At 34.2% G+C, this 13,985-nt stretch overlaps 1 protein-coding gene across 1 annotated transcript; it reads left to right on the forward strand.

The window, feature by feature from the left end:
* The first annotated feature begins 12,226 nt into the window (after positions 1–12,226).
* On the forward strand, positions 12,227–13,927 carry LOC108467646 (GDSL esterase/lipase At5g37690). The gene is made up of 6 exons (XM_017768362.2): positions 12,227–12,502; positions 12,582–12,709; positions 12,791–12,917; positions 12,996–13,108; positions 13,201–13,450; positions 13,541–13,927. Exons 1-6 carry the CDS (start codon positions 12,265–12,267, stop codon positions 13,759–13,761), a joined length of 1,077 nt encoding a protein of 358 aa, XP_017623851.1. The 5' UTR covers positions 12,227–12,264; the 3' UTR covers positions 13,762–13,927.
* Positions 13,928–13,985: the final 58 nt, after the last annotated feature.

Here is a 13,985-nt window from a genome sequence, read left to right on the forward strand (position 1 = left end):
GCAAATAGTACACATGAGGTATGTAATTCCATAATTATGAATAAACACATTTATCAAACATTTTCCATATTCATATATCAATGTCTCATGTCTCCATATATCAATAATCGTCATTTTCATGAATTCCAAGTTCAATTTCATGATTATTTGTCTCGTGTTCAATTTATTCCATGTCGGAACTTTAATTCATTAAAACATTTGAATTATCAATACATATGGACAGTACATTCAAGATGAACAATTATATAATCACAAATGAATTCATTTATCAACCAAGTTCTATACTCGTATCTTATCAACTCGTACTTCCTTGTATCACATAATTCCATGTAACACTTACCAAACTTTGTCAAATTAGTGAACGCCTTACGGAATTGAGTACTTCGTTTTCTCGATGCCATAGTTCAACTATGGTCTTACACATCTTCACATAATGATGCCATAGCCCAGCTATGGTCTTACACATATTCATATATCGATGCCATAGCCCAGCTATGGTCTTATGCGAATCACATATCTCACTGATGCCATATCCCAGATATGGTCTTATACAATAGCATATATCACACTGATGCCATATCCCAAATATGGTCTTATACGGAAATTACTTGTCACTTGTAGTCGAAGTTACCACTATTCACTGATCAGGTAGCTGGAGCTACCATTTTTCACTGATCAGGTAGCCGGAGCTACCACTTTTCACTGATCAGGTAGCAGAAGCTACCACTTTTCACTTGTCATTTGTCCCTGATCAGATAGGTGTAGCCGAAGCTATCACTTATCACTTTCACTTGTCCTTGATCAGATAAGTGTAGCCGAAGCTACTACTTATCACTTTCATTTGTCCTTGATCAGATAAGTGTGGCCGAAGCTATCACTTATCACTTGTTGCCATGGTCCAACCATGGTCTTTTCCTTCAATTCATCTTGCCACTAAACTGAAATGTTCAATTTGATAATTTATTCAATTTTCATGCTTTTACATTATTCACGATTTTATCATCAATACATATGAAATAACACATCATGAAATTCATAAAATTAACAAATAATCACTAAAATTGAACTCGGAATTCATGAAAATGACAGTTATTGATATATGGAGACATGAGACATTGATTTATGAATATGGAAAATGTTTGATAAATGTGTTTATTCATAATTATGGAATTATATACCTCATGTGTACTATTTGCATAAAGATGATATTTCAAATACTTTGGTTATTTAAACTTAAATATGAAATAATATGAAATCAAGATAAGTTGTTATGAAAATATATTTAGATTACGAGATATTTTGATATGGTGATATATGTTGTATGATTACATAACGTGAAATTGTATATATATGAGAAATTTAATGAGAATTGAGCCCATACACGTTTCTTGTTATTTATATGAAGTGTACGACTGACAAGGGTGATGAAGTTATAAACAAAGAGTTACACGGGTTGAAAACACGAGCGCGTGACTCTCCAAAGTGTGAAAATTTTCTAAGTGTTGCAAAAGTTTCATATGTTTACGGTTTGGTCCCGAACCACCCTAAATGTATGTTTTGGGCCCCGTAGGCCTATATAAGGGACGTTAAACATATGTATGAAAGTTTTTAATTTAGAAGAAATTTTATGGCTGATTTTTACATGATTGATCATATTAAGTTCGGTAATGCCTCATACTTTATTCTAGGCTCAGAATACGGGTAGGGGGTGTTACAATCTCGACCCCCTGAACCCGAATCCGGCCTCAAAATGCCCAAAAAATGAAAGAAAAAAACCTTTTACTACAACCGATTTCAACATCAGAGATGAAGCCTCCGAATACGAAAATGCGGAATGACTCCAGTGAGTTCCTTTTTCTTCTTTTTTTTTTTGTGTTTTCGTATATAAAAGAGAAAACTCAAATAGTAAAAATAAATAGTAATGAAAAAATGAAAAATGAAAAAAAGAAAATCACCTTTAGGAACTTTTGCTTATATTTCAATTAATATTTGTGTTCAAAAAATGTCTGTAAAAAAATTACAATCGGGTCTTGAGGCTTTTTATAGCCGAAAATACAAGTGATTTAAATTTTTTTGCTTGCTATTTGGTTTATCTTTGGTTTTACTGTTTCTTGCCTCCTTTCTGCTTTGTCTTCTTTTTGGCTTGTTTGCAGGTTATAGAAGGAGTCAACAAAGGCATCTTTTGCCATCTTGGTGCAAGGTCGTCAGTAGAGTCGCCTTGGGCGGTGTGCATGCTGAGAGCACACATGGAGGGGGTACGTCGCCTAGGGTTTCTTTTGGCTGAAAGTGTTTAGGTTTAGTGGGTTAGAACTTTGGATTTTTTATTGTAAAATGGGTTAAATGTAATTTGGGCTACTTGGGCATTTGATATAAATGAACTTTGGACTGTTAACATTGTCTATTTTAGTTTTAATTTTAACTTATTGTTTCAGTTTTGAGTCCCGAATAAAATAGGCCTATTACATATATATATATATATATATATATATATACTTTTTAGAATCAAAATTCCCTTTGAGAATTGCTATTCCATAAATATGATGACGTGATTTCCATACTAAAGTGGGTGAAAAGTTTAAAAAATATCAAAGATAAAATTAATCCTATTTTATTCTGATTCAAGTATTAGCGTATTAAATATTTAAAAAAAAACACTATTTTTTTGTTGTTTCATTCTCATGACCCTCGAGCCTAAGACATGTGGCATTCGGCTACTTTGAACCAAGTAAACCAAACCATCAAGCTAGATTGAGTGCCAAAAAAACGCTATTACCTTCTTTTTGCTACCAACTCATCTTACTCCTTCAATTGATTTTTCGAAAGTATTTTTTAATTTTGTTTTTGATATACATATTTAACCATTTAAATTGTAGATAATCCAATTTGCCCGGCTCATTAACTCCAAACCAAATAATAATAATAATCCAATAAATATTATTTATTAACAGTCCATCAGCCCATTTTACAGTCCTAAACCTAAAATTAAATACATAACCCAAGACCCAATTAAAATCCATTAGCTAAAACCCTAGCCCAAAATACCCGTGGCCCAAACGGCCCAAAACTAAAACAACTTCAGCTAAACAGAAACTTAGGGTTTCCCTAGTAGCCGCAACCCTCCAGCACGGCCCCCGTACCCGCGCTAACACAGCCCCGTACGCCTCACGCCAAGGGCCAGCGCATGCCCGTACTCCGTACCTACAAACAAACGACCACACAGCAGCAACAAAAACAACAAAAAGAAAAATTGATTTTTTTTCTTTATGATTCGGCTATAAAGCCTATGGTTTCTGATTGTAAAAACTCCTTTTTTTACACACGGGTAATATACAAAAAAGAATAGCAATCAAATACAGAGAAGTTGAATATTCTTCAGAGGTTGTTCCCTTTTTTATTTTTACGGCTCTATTTTCTTTTTTATTTTGAAATCAATCATAAAAACAGAAAAAAAGAAAGCGAAAGAGAAGGTTACCTCGCGAGTTGGCCATCGTTTCCTCTTCATTTCGTTGAAATCGGAATCTAAAGGGGATCTCAAGGCCGAAAACCACTCCCTTGGAGTTTGAACGTGCAGATCGCAGTTCGCGGTGGTGCGTTAGTGTCGAGGGAAGTGTTTTAGGGTTAAGTAGGCAACAAAGAAAATGGGGGCTAGGGTTAGGATGGCTGATTGCCACTCCTTTTGTTGTTGAGAAAGAGATGAAACGGCGCCGTTCCAAAAGGGGGGTCCGCGTGCCAAATCGCTTCCAGACCCGACCCGTGCCTTAGCGCATGAAATGGGTTAATTTCGCAATGAACCCTTCCCCTTTTGTGCCGCGCTTTAATAAGCCCATATATGTATTTCATTGTTTTTTAAAATTATCCCGGAAATTTGTGTGCGTTTACAACTTGGCCCACACTTAAACGCTGCGCCTTGGGAGCTGGTATATTGCCAGTTTTAGTCCCTATGTCTCCGCGCGTGTTAGGCTTTAGTCTTCCCCTAATTTCAGCAATTTATTGTATTAATTAATTATCCTTTTAATTTTATTTTTGTTTCAATTGAGTTTCTCTTATTTATTCGTTACTTCCAACGTGTTTTTATTCTTTGAAATCCTCTTATTTTTGAAAACTTACTTATTATTCACCATTTAATATATTATTTTGGAGTATTTTATCAAGTTTTGCATGGTTTTAGTTTGTTATTTGTACTTTCATTTATATGTAAATACATCTATACATGTAACTATATATATATATATATATATATACATACATCTATCTATTTTCTTTTAAATTTGTTTGTTTAAACTCATATATATATATATACTTTATAATAAGGTTGCTTTTATTTTACGCATGTTATTAATCTTACATTATTCTATACATATAGTTTCTTTTAAATATATATTCTCATCTTTTATTATATAATCTCTCATAACATGGCTTTTAAATTATTATGGTATATATATATATATGTGTGTGTTTTTATTAACACCTATGCTTAATCTATTTATATATATATGTAATTAAATCTATGTATTTATACCAGTAGTTTTCTTTTATATATATATATATATATATATATGAGTGCGTTAAGTAAAACTATTATATAGTTTATAATAAAATTAATTTAGCCCTATGCACATTATCATTTTTATATAAATTTGCATGTACTTTCTTTTAAATTGTAGGTATACATATCAATATACTTATTACTTTAATAGACTTTTCATACTTTTTGTTGTATGATCTTTTAAAATATTCTCTTTATGTATATATATAAAATTATTTTAGAAACTTCCTTTGTAATTCTAAAATTATTATTTTGAATATTTCCTTATATTATATTACTTATGTGTTTTCTTTATAGCCTATCATTTAAATGTTTTGATATAAGGATATGTGTGTAGTTTTAGACCAACTTAAAGTTTATATGTACATTTTTGGGCATTAGGTTTTGTCATGTTTTTTTATATATCATTTTTATTATCATATGTTTTGTTAAATTCTAAATAAACTTGTATTTAAAATGTTTTACATGCAATTTGATTTAAACTTTCACTCTATGATATCGGTTCCCTAGTTTTATACTGTGAAAAATAAAATAGAATAAAATAAATAAAAATAAAGAACACATAAATTTTACGTGGAAACCCTTTCGGGAAAAAAACCACGGGCAGAGGAGAAGAAAATTCACTATGTCGAAAAATTTTTACTCAAATACAAGAGGAATAGACTATGTCTATTTATAGGCTTGCAAAGCCATATTCTAGTAGGATTGAAACACCTTATCCTAATCAATATAAAATAGATGGAGTTTAATAAGGTTTAAAACCTTATTCTAAAATAAAATAAAAGAAGTTTAGTTCTATATGGATTTTACTTTTATTTTATTTTCCATCGTATTTTATTTAAATAAGAATTTGGGTCACTTAATTCTAACAATCTCCACCTTGACACAAATTCTCAATGAACAAGTTCTTCATCGCGAACTTTCAATAAACAAGTTCTTCACCTCTTCCAAAACCCCTTAAGGGTTTAACTTCAACAATGAACACCAACCAAGTCTAAGCAATGCTCAAACTTGGTTATAGGAAGTGACTTAGTCATCATATCTGCAGGATTTTCATGAGTGCTAATTTTGCTCACAACAATATCACCACGAGCAATAATATCACGAACAAAATGATACCGAATATCAATGTGTTTTGTTCTCTCATGAAACATTTGATCTTTTGTAAGAAAGATGGCACTGACCGTCACAAAATCTGTCTTGATTTGAAGGTCTTCATTGAGTTCACTAAATAGTCCCTTCAACCAAATAGCTTCTTTACAAGCCTCAAGAATCGCCATGTACTCACTTCGGTGGTAGACAAAGCGATCGTAGTTTGCAAAGTGGCTTTCCAACTAATTGCACAACCTCCGATTGTAAAGACGTAACTGTGAGAGATCTTCTTCTATCAAGGTCTCCAGCAAAATCAGCATCAACATACCCTATAACTCCATCTTTAGTTCTTCCAAACTGTAAGCAAACATTAGTAGTGCCTCGTAAGTATCTTAAAATCCATTGAATCGCTTTCCGTTGTTCTTTACCGAGATTCGCCATGTATCCGCTAACGCTGACCGATCGCATATGATAAATCGGACGTGAACAAACCATAGCATACATGAGAGATCCTCTCGCACTAGAGTATGGAACATGTGACATGTACTCAATCTCATTATCGATTGAGGAGATAAGGCCGATGAAAGTCGAAATGGTCGCTAAAGGAGTACTAAAGCTTAGCACTCTGCATATTGAACCCGCAAAGAACTTTCTCAATGTACCCTTCCGACTTAGGTACAATTTACTTGCTTTTCTATCTCCGAGAATCTCCATACCAAGTATCTTCTTTGCTGGTCCTAAATCTTTCATCTCAAATTCTTCACTTAGTTGGGCTTTAACCTTTCTTATCTCTCTTTATCTTTTCTTGCTATCAACATGTCATCAACATAAAGAAGTAGATACACAAAAGAACCATCACTGTTTTTCTTAAAGTAGACACAACTGTCAAAACTACTTCTTTTGAAATCATGAGAAGTCATAAAGGAATCAAACCTCTTGTACCATTGTCTTGGTGATCTGTTTCAAACCGTAAAGGGACTTTTTCAAACAAGCAAACATAGTCCTCTTTTTCGAGACTATAAAACCCTCGGTTGTTGCATGTAAATATCTTCCTCAAGTTCTCCATGCAAAATGCGTTTTACATCTAACCGCTCAAGCTCCAAATCATGCATGGCCACAATACCAAGCAAAGCTCGAATCGAACTATGCTTAACAACCTGGAGAGAACACATCTGTGAAGTCCACTCGAATTTGATCAGAACCTTTGCAACAAGCCTTGCTTTATATCTGGGTTCTTCAACTCATGGAGTCCTTCTTTCTTTTTAAACACCCATTTACAACGAATGACCTTTTTACCTTTAGGAAGTTTTACAAGATCCCATGTTCGTTTTTGTGGAGTGATTCCATCTCCTCTTGCATAGCAAACATCCACTTTTCTGAGTCTTCACAGCTAATCGCCTCAGAATAATTAAATGGCTCTTGATTCGCATCTATATCTTCAGCCACATTTAAAGCATAAGCAACTAGATCAACCTCGGCATACTTCTTTGGAGGTTTAATTTCTCTTCTTGTCCTGTTTTTGGCGATAGAGTATTGCGGTGAAGAAGCAACTCTATTCTCAATTTTTGTACTGGCTTGAGGAGTTGATTCGGATTAACTGATGCTCCACCTGCTTTTGGTTTTCTTTATTGGAAGAGTCTTTAAGAGATAAGTTAGGTAGCATAGCAGTTTCATCAAAAACAACATCTCTGCTAATCACAACTTTTCTATTTTCAGGACACCATAACTTATAGCCTTTTACACCAGCTTTATAACCAAGAAAAACGCATTTAATGGATCTCGGTTCCAATTTTCCATTATCAACATGAGCATACGCAGGACACCCAAAAATCTTTAAATCAGAATAATTAGCAGGATTACCAGACCATACCTCTTGTGGAGTCTTTTCTCAATGGCAACGGATGGAGATCGGTTGATCAAAAACATGCGAGAGAGGTCGCTTCGCCCAAAATGACTTCGGTAAGTTGGCATTTGACAACATACATCGAACCTTCTCCATGATCGTTCTGTTCATTCGTTCTGCAACGCCGTTTTGCTGTGGAGTATGACGAACTGTCAAGTGTCTCATGATCCCTTCTGACTTGCACAATCTATTAAACTCATCAGAACAGAACTCTAAGCCATTGTCTGTGCGGAGGTATTTTATCTATTTTCCCGTCTGTTTTCAATCATAATTTTCCAAGACTTAAATGTGGAAAACACATCGCTTTTCTGCTTCAGGAAGAACGCCCAAACTTTTCTGGAAAAATCATCAATAAAGGTTAGCATATAATTAGCTCCACCTCTCGAAGGCACTCTGGACGGCCCCCACAGATCAGAATGGATATACTCCAACGTTTCCTTCGTGTTATGGATTCCTCTAGTGAATCGAACTCTCTTTTGCTTCCCAAAAACACAGTGCTCACGAAATTGGTTTGCAAATTCCTTGCCCATTAAGAAGTCCTCTTTGCTTAATTCGCCATGCCATTCTCACTCATATGCCCTAGGCGATATGCCAAAGTTTAGTAATATCATCATCGACAAGGAAGAGGAAGCGACAATTGCATCACCGATGTGATGAGAACCTCAGAAAACATATAACTTGGCAATCTTTCTTTGCCCTTTCATCACAACAAGGACCCTTTGAAATCTTTAAAACCCCACTTTCAGTTTGTGTATCTGCATTCTTTTGAATCAAGAGTACTCAACGAAATTAAATTTTTTTCAATTCGGAACATGCCGCACGTCACTAAGTGTTCGACAACTCCATCAAACATCTTAACTTTAATTGTTCCAACACCGCGATTTTACATGAAGCATTATTTCCCATCAAAACAACACCTTGACATCTTGTTTCATAAGTTGTAAACCAATCCCGATTGGGACTCATGTGGAAGGTGCAACTGAATCAAGTATCCACTCGCCACTTTAGAATCATTGATGAAGCAACTAGAAGTTCACCATCGTTGTAGTCTTCTACAACATCGCCTTCACCGAATTTTCCGGTTGTTTTCCTTTTGATTCGCACCTCCTTTTAATCTTATTTTGTAGCTTATAACACTCAGATTTAATGTGCCCTTTCTTCTTGCGAAGTTGCAAGTTTTACCTCTGCTTGAAGATTTCGATCTACCCTTAGATTTACCACGAGGATTCCGTTCTGTGTTCTACCACGATCATCATCAACATTCGGTCTTGTCTCCCACGAACAATGAGACCCTCTCCCCGAGAGTTGGGTTTAACCACAAGATGCTTCATCTTATCATACGAGGTTAAAGAATCATAAACCTCATCAACTGTGAGAGACTCATGGCTATATAAAATCGTGTCTCTAAAGGTTGAATAAGACGGGGCAACGAACAAAGTAGAATCAACCCTAGATCTTCCTTATCATCTCGAACCTCCATGGCCTCCAAGTTTGAGAGAATTTCTTTAAACATGTTAAGTGTTCGTGTCTGACGCACCTTCCTCCAAACAATGAGCATAAAGACGCTTCATATGCAACTTGCTTGTTAGAGTTTTCGACATACATATTTGTTCTAGCCTCTTCCATAATGCAATGGAGTTTTCTCTTTCATCACATCCTGCAAAATTTCGTTGGACAAATGCGATGTAATTGTGTTAATGCCTTTCGATCCTTACGCTTCTTCTCTTCATCTGTTAATGTCGAAGGCATCTTATCTATCCTAGCAGGCATCCTCTAGATCCATCTGCAAGAACTGCTTGCATCTTAATTTGCCACAACGCAAATCTAGTGTTGCGGTCCAACAATGAATTTCATACTTCAAAGACGCCATTACCGTGATCGAGATGAATAACCCTAAGCTCGATACCAATTTGTGAAAAATAAAATAGAATAAAATAAATAAAATAAAGAACACATAAATTTTACGTGGAAACCCTTTCGGAAAAAACCACGGCAGAGGAGAAGAAAATTCACTATGTCGAAAAATTTTTACTCAAATACAAGAGGAATAGACTATGTCTATTTATAGGCTTGCAAAGCCATATTCTAGTAGGATTGAAACACCTTATCCTAATCAATATAAAATAGATGGAGTTTAATAAGGTTTAAAACCTTATTCTAAAATAAAATAAAAGAAGTTTAGTTCTATATGGATTTTACTTTTATTTTATTTTCCATCGTATTTTATTTAAATAAGAATTTGGGTCACTTAATTCTAACATATACAAATTCATCAATCTATATTTTATGTGTCCATTTATTCGTCTTTATTTTAAAATAGTTTTATACTATATTATGTCTTTGATTTGCATCTTGTTTGTGCCTAGTATTGATCGTTTTGTTTCCCATGCATGTTATCGTTGCATTATTTATTTGTTCATTTTTCTTATATTGCCATGTTAATTATATTCCATGCACTTAGTTTTAAGTTCTTGTTAGTTGATTAAATAAATTGTATTATCTTCATTTTTCCATTGTCATATTTTTATGCATACACATATTACCCCGTTCATCGTTTTTTTACTTGACTTTTGAAATGTGGTTTTTTAAAACCCAAATTTTATGATTAATTTCGTCTTATTTCAAATCGAATTAATGCATTTTAAGCTAGTTTCATAACTATTAAGAATTCTTCAAAACGAAGGCGATATTCGATACTTGGTAATTCGTGGAATCGTGCCCTAACGTGTTGGGTTGCAATTTCTCGTTTGCTCAAAGTAATCGAAGGTCCTTTTAGAATTTCACCCGTGTCTTCTAAAAATCCTTCAAAACGAAGGCAATACTCGGTGTTTGACAATTTGAGAATCATGCCCTATCGTGCTGGGTTGTGATTTCTCGTTTGCTCAAAACAATCGAATATTCCTTTTGGTTTTCACTCATGTTTATTAAAAACTTTTAAAACGATGACGATGTTCGATGTTTGGCGATTTGAGAATCGAGCCCTATCGTGCTGGGTTGCGCTTTTCCATTTGTTCAAAATAATCGAATATCTCTTCGGAATTTTACACTTATTTTCTAAAGTGAGGCAATGTTCGATGTTCGGAAATTCGAGGAATCGTGCCCTACTGTGCTGAGTTTCGGTTTTTCGTTGGACTAAATAGTTGAGATCCTCTTATGAATTTCAAATAAAATTTTTCAGATGTCAAAACAAGGAGATTTTTGGCAGCCAACCCGGGCTATTCAAATGTTATTAACAAGAACCACATTTCAAAAACATTTTTAATTTTAGATATAAGGACAGTATTTAATCGATTTGGTACCAATTTTGGGTGTAACGAGGGTGCTAATCCTTCCTCATACGTAACCGACTCCCGAGCCCGTTTTCTCATATTTTCGTAGACCAGAACCGTTGTTTTAGAAAACCGAAAATGTTTTATTAAAATAACCAAATTTTTAGGTGATCCGATCACACCAAAACAAAAGGATCGGTGGCGACTCCATATTTCCATTTTCAAAAAGTCGATTCCCCATTTCTTTTAATTAAAAATCTAAAATTTTAAAATAAAAAGGGTGGTTTCGACATAAATAATATATTGTTTATATATTATATTTAATTCCTATTGTTTTCTCTCTTTTCTTTTGCTATATTGATTGAAGATTCAATTGTATTATAATACTCATTCCAAAACAAGTTTTATACATACATTATTATATTAGAAAATACAAGATAAATTTGAAATAATTTTGTTTTCAATTAAAATTATGAATTAAAATAATAATTTTAAAAATATCAATTAAAATATCATTATTAAATATTTAATTCAAAGATTTGTTATTAATAAAATTTATTGTAAATATTAAACACATCAATATTATTTTTATTTAATAAGAGTAAAATTGTAAATTATAATTACATTCTTGGGTAAGTATTTGGTGAACTAAAGGTGATTTTAATCAATACATTTCAATGTATACCAAAAATTGTAAAGTAACTTTATCAACAATCATATTCCAAAAATCATAACATGAGAAAATACCACGTTACCTATCACGGTTTTTATTTAAAACATCCACATGAGGTCATCTCCTCTGTAAATAAAGGTAAAAGCTTGTTACTACTAAAGTCAGGGTTTATATGATAATTCAACCATAGATGGATTTGCAGGTCCACTTGACAATTTAAAAAAGGTAAACAGTGGAAGCAATTATAAAAGAGTTCACTAACTCCACTTGACCAATCGTTGAAAACATAGAAATGTAGTTTAGTTCATTAATTTGTGTTCCGGAAGATTGGAAAGTAAAAAATCCCTTCCCTTTTCCTAGTGCATTCTTGGTAGAGCTGCTGCTTTTCCTTCAACCCCATAATTAAAAATTAATCAACAAACAAATAGAGAGAGTGAATCAAGCAAAACTTGGGCTTTGCTGTTAATCTTTTTCTTAACTGTTTCACCATCATTTAATCATCCAGCCTGAGTGGTATCAGTGCTCATTGGCCAAATCTCTTCTTGTTCCAGCAATGGTAAAAGTAAAACCTACCGAATACTAATTGTGATGACTTAAAATCATGTGAGTTGGCCAACCTTTGTGTATATTTTTTAGGGGTTTTGAAATTAGTCACCTAATTTGTTAAAACTTGGAGAAATGGGCATGACTAAAAAGTGTCCAAATGGCCTTTAAATTTGCTGTAAATCCAAGCTAATGACCAACAAGCTCTGAAACACTCAAAACAAGATCAACAAATAAGATGGCAAAGCAATGTCTGGTCTTTGCAATGGTTTTGGTATTAGGAACTTTAGTTTCAGTTACAACTGCTGCATCTTTGGCCTCATTTGTTTTTGGTGATTCACTGGCAGAAGTAGGGAACAACAACCATCTGCAGTATTCTTTAGCAAGGTCTGATTATCCCTGGTATGGGATTGATTTTACTGGCAGAAAAGCTACTGGTCGGTTCACGAATGGACGAACCATAGGCGATATTCTATGTACTTATCGATTTAAATTTTGATTTAAAAGTTTACAACTGGAAAATTTTTGTTGATAATCTTTTGTTTGAATTTGTAGCTGAAAAGCTTGGGACTTCATCCCCACCACCTTACCTTTCTTTGTCACAAAATGATGATGCAATCCTTCAAGGGGTTAATTATGCTTCTGGTGGAGCTGGAATTCTCAATGAAACAGGCCAATATTTTGTAATAAAAATGCCTACCTAGTACCTACTTGTACATTCATTTACATTGTTTCTAGTATTAATTTTGTTCTTTGTATTGCAGATTCAGAGATTGACATTTGATGATCAGATAAATTGCTTTAAAAAGACCAAGGAAAGAATCGGGGCTAAAATAGGTGCACAGGCTGCAAACAAGCTTTGCAATGAGGCCACTTACTTCATTGGAATTGGTAAGCTTGAAACAAAAGTTTCAAAATTTATTAAAAAGGATGCCTTAACAAACTTAATTTTGTTTGATGTTTATGCAGGCAGTAATGATTATGTCAACAATTTCTTGCAGCCCTTTCTACCTGATGGGCAACAGTACACACATGATGAATTTGTTGAACTCTTGACATCAAATTTGGAGCAACAGTTTTTGGTATATAAGTAGTAGTCTTTTGTCTTGATCAACAAGTTATAGTTTTTGTTTTGATATTGAACTTTAAACCAACAATGGGAATGAAATGGCAGAGGCTTTACCAGCTCGGAGCACGAAAGATATTGTTCCATGGGCTAGGGCCATTGGGCTGCATTCCTTCTCAGAGAGTGAAATCGAAAACGGGGCAATGCTTGAAAAGAGTGAATGAATGGGTGATGGAGTTCAACTCCGAAGTGCAAAAGCTGATAAATTCATTAAACAAACGCCTCCCGAATGCGCAGATGATGTTTGCCGATACATATCCAGCGGTTCTTGATTTGATCGAAAACCCCACAGAATATGGTATGGCATATCATCTTTCTTCTCCTTTTCGTTCAGTCCCATTGCCGTTTTCGATAAGTTGAAAGTATACAAATTGTGAATTTGTTTCAGGTTTTAAGGTTTCAAACACGTCATGCTGCAATGTCGATACGAGCATTGGTGGTTTATGCTTGCCAAACTCCAAGTTATGCAGTGAGCGCAAAGATTATGTATTTTGGGATGCTTTTCATCCATCAGATGCAGCAAATGAAGTGCTGGCTCAGAAGCTCTTCTCCTCTTTATCATCTTCTGCTTCTGCTCCTTCTCCTTCCCTTCCACCAAAGCCTGAATGATTCCTTTCTCAAACATTGTTTTTGCACAAAAGTCCAGAGCCAAAACCAAACATGATTGTCATAATGTAATAATTTATGAAATAGTTATGTGTTATAATTTTACTGTTCCAAAGTGAACATTGAGGACAATATTAATAGAGACATGCCATACTATTTGGTTTTGTGACTCAAGATCCAATGACTGCCAATATGCACATTAACATAGACTTCGATAAAAACTTGGA

The sequence above is a fragment of the Gossypium arboreum genome, chromosome 8 (assembly GCF_025698485.1).
Source record: "Gossypium arboreum isolate Shixiya-1 chromosome 8, ASM2569848v2, whole genome shotgun sequence".
In the NCBI taxonomy this organism is placed as follows: Eukaryota; Viridiplantae; Streptophyta; class Magnoliopsida; order Malvales; family Malvaceae; genus Gossypium; species Gossypium arboreum.

Coding starts and splice junctions, on each gene's coding strand:
- LOC108467646 (XM_017768362.2), top strand. CDS start 12,265: ATGGCAAAGCAATGTCTGGTCTTTGCAATGGTTTTGGTATTAGGAACT. Junction 12,503..12,581: donor AACCATAGGCGATATTCTAT/GTACTTATCGAT, acceptor TTGAATTTGTAG/CTGAAAAGCTTGGGACTTCA. Junction 13,109..13,200: donor ATTTGGAGCAACAGTTTTTG/GTATATAAGTAG, acceptor ATGAAATGGCAG/AGGCTTTACCAGCTCGGAGC.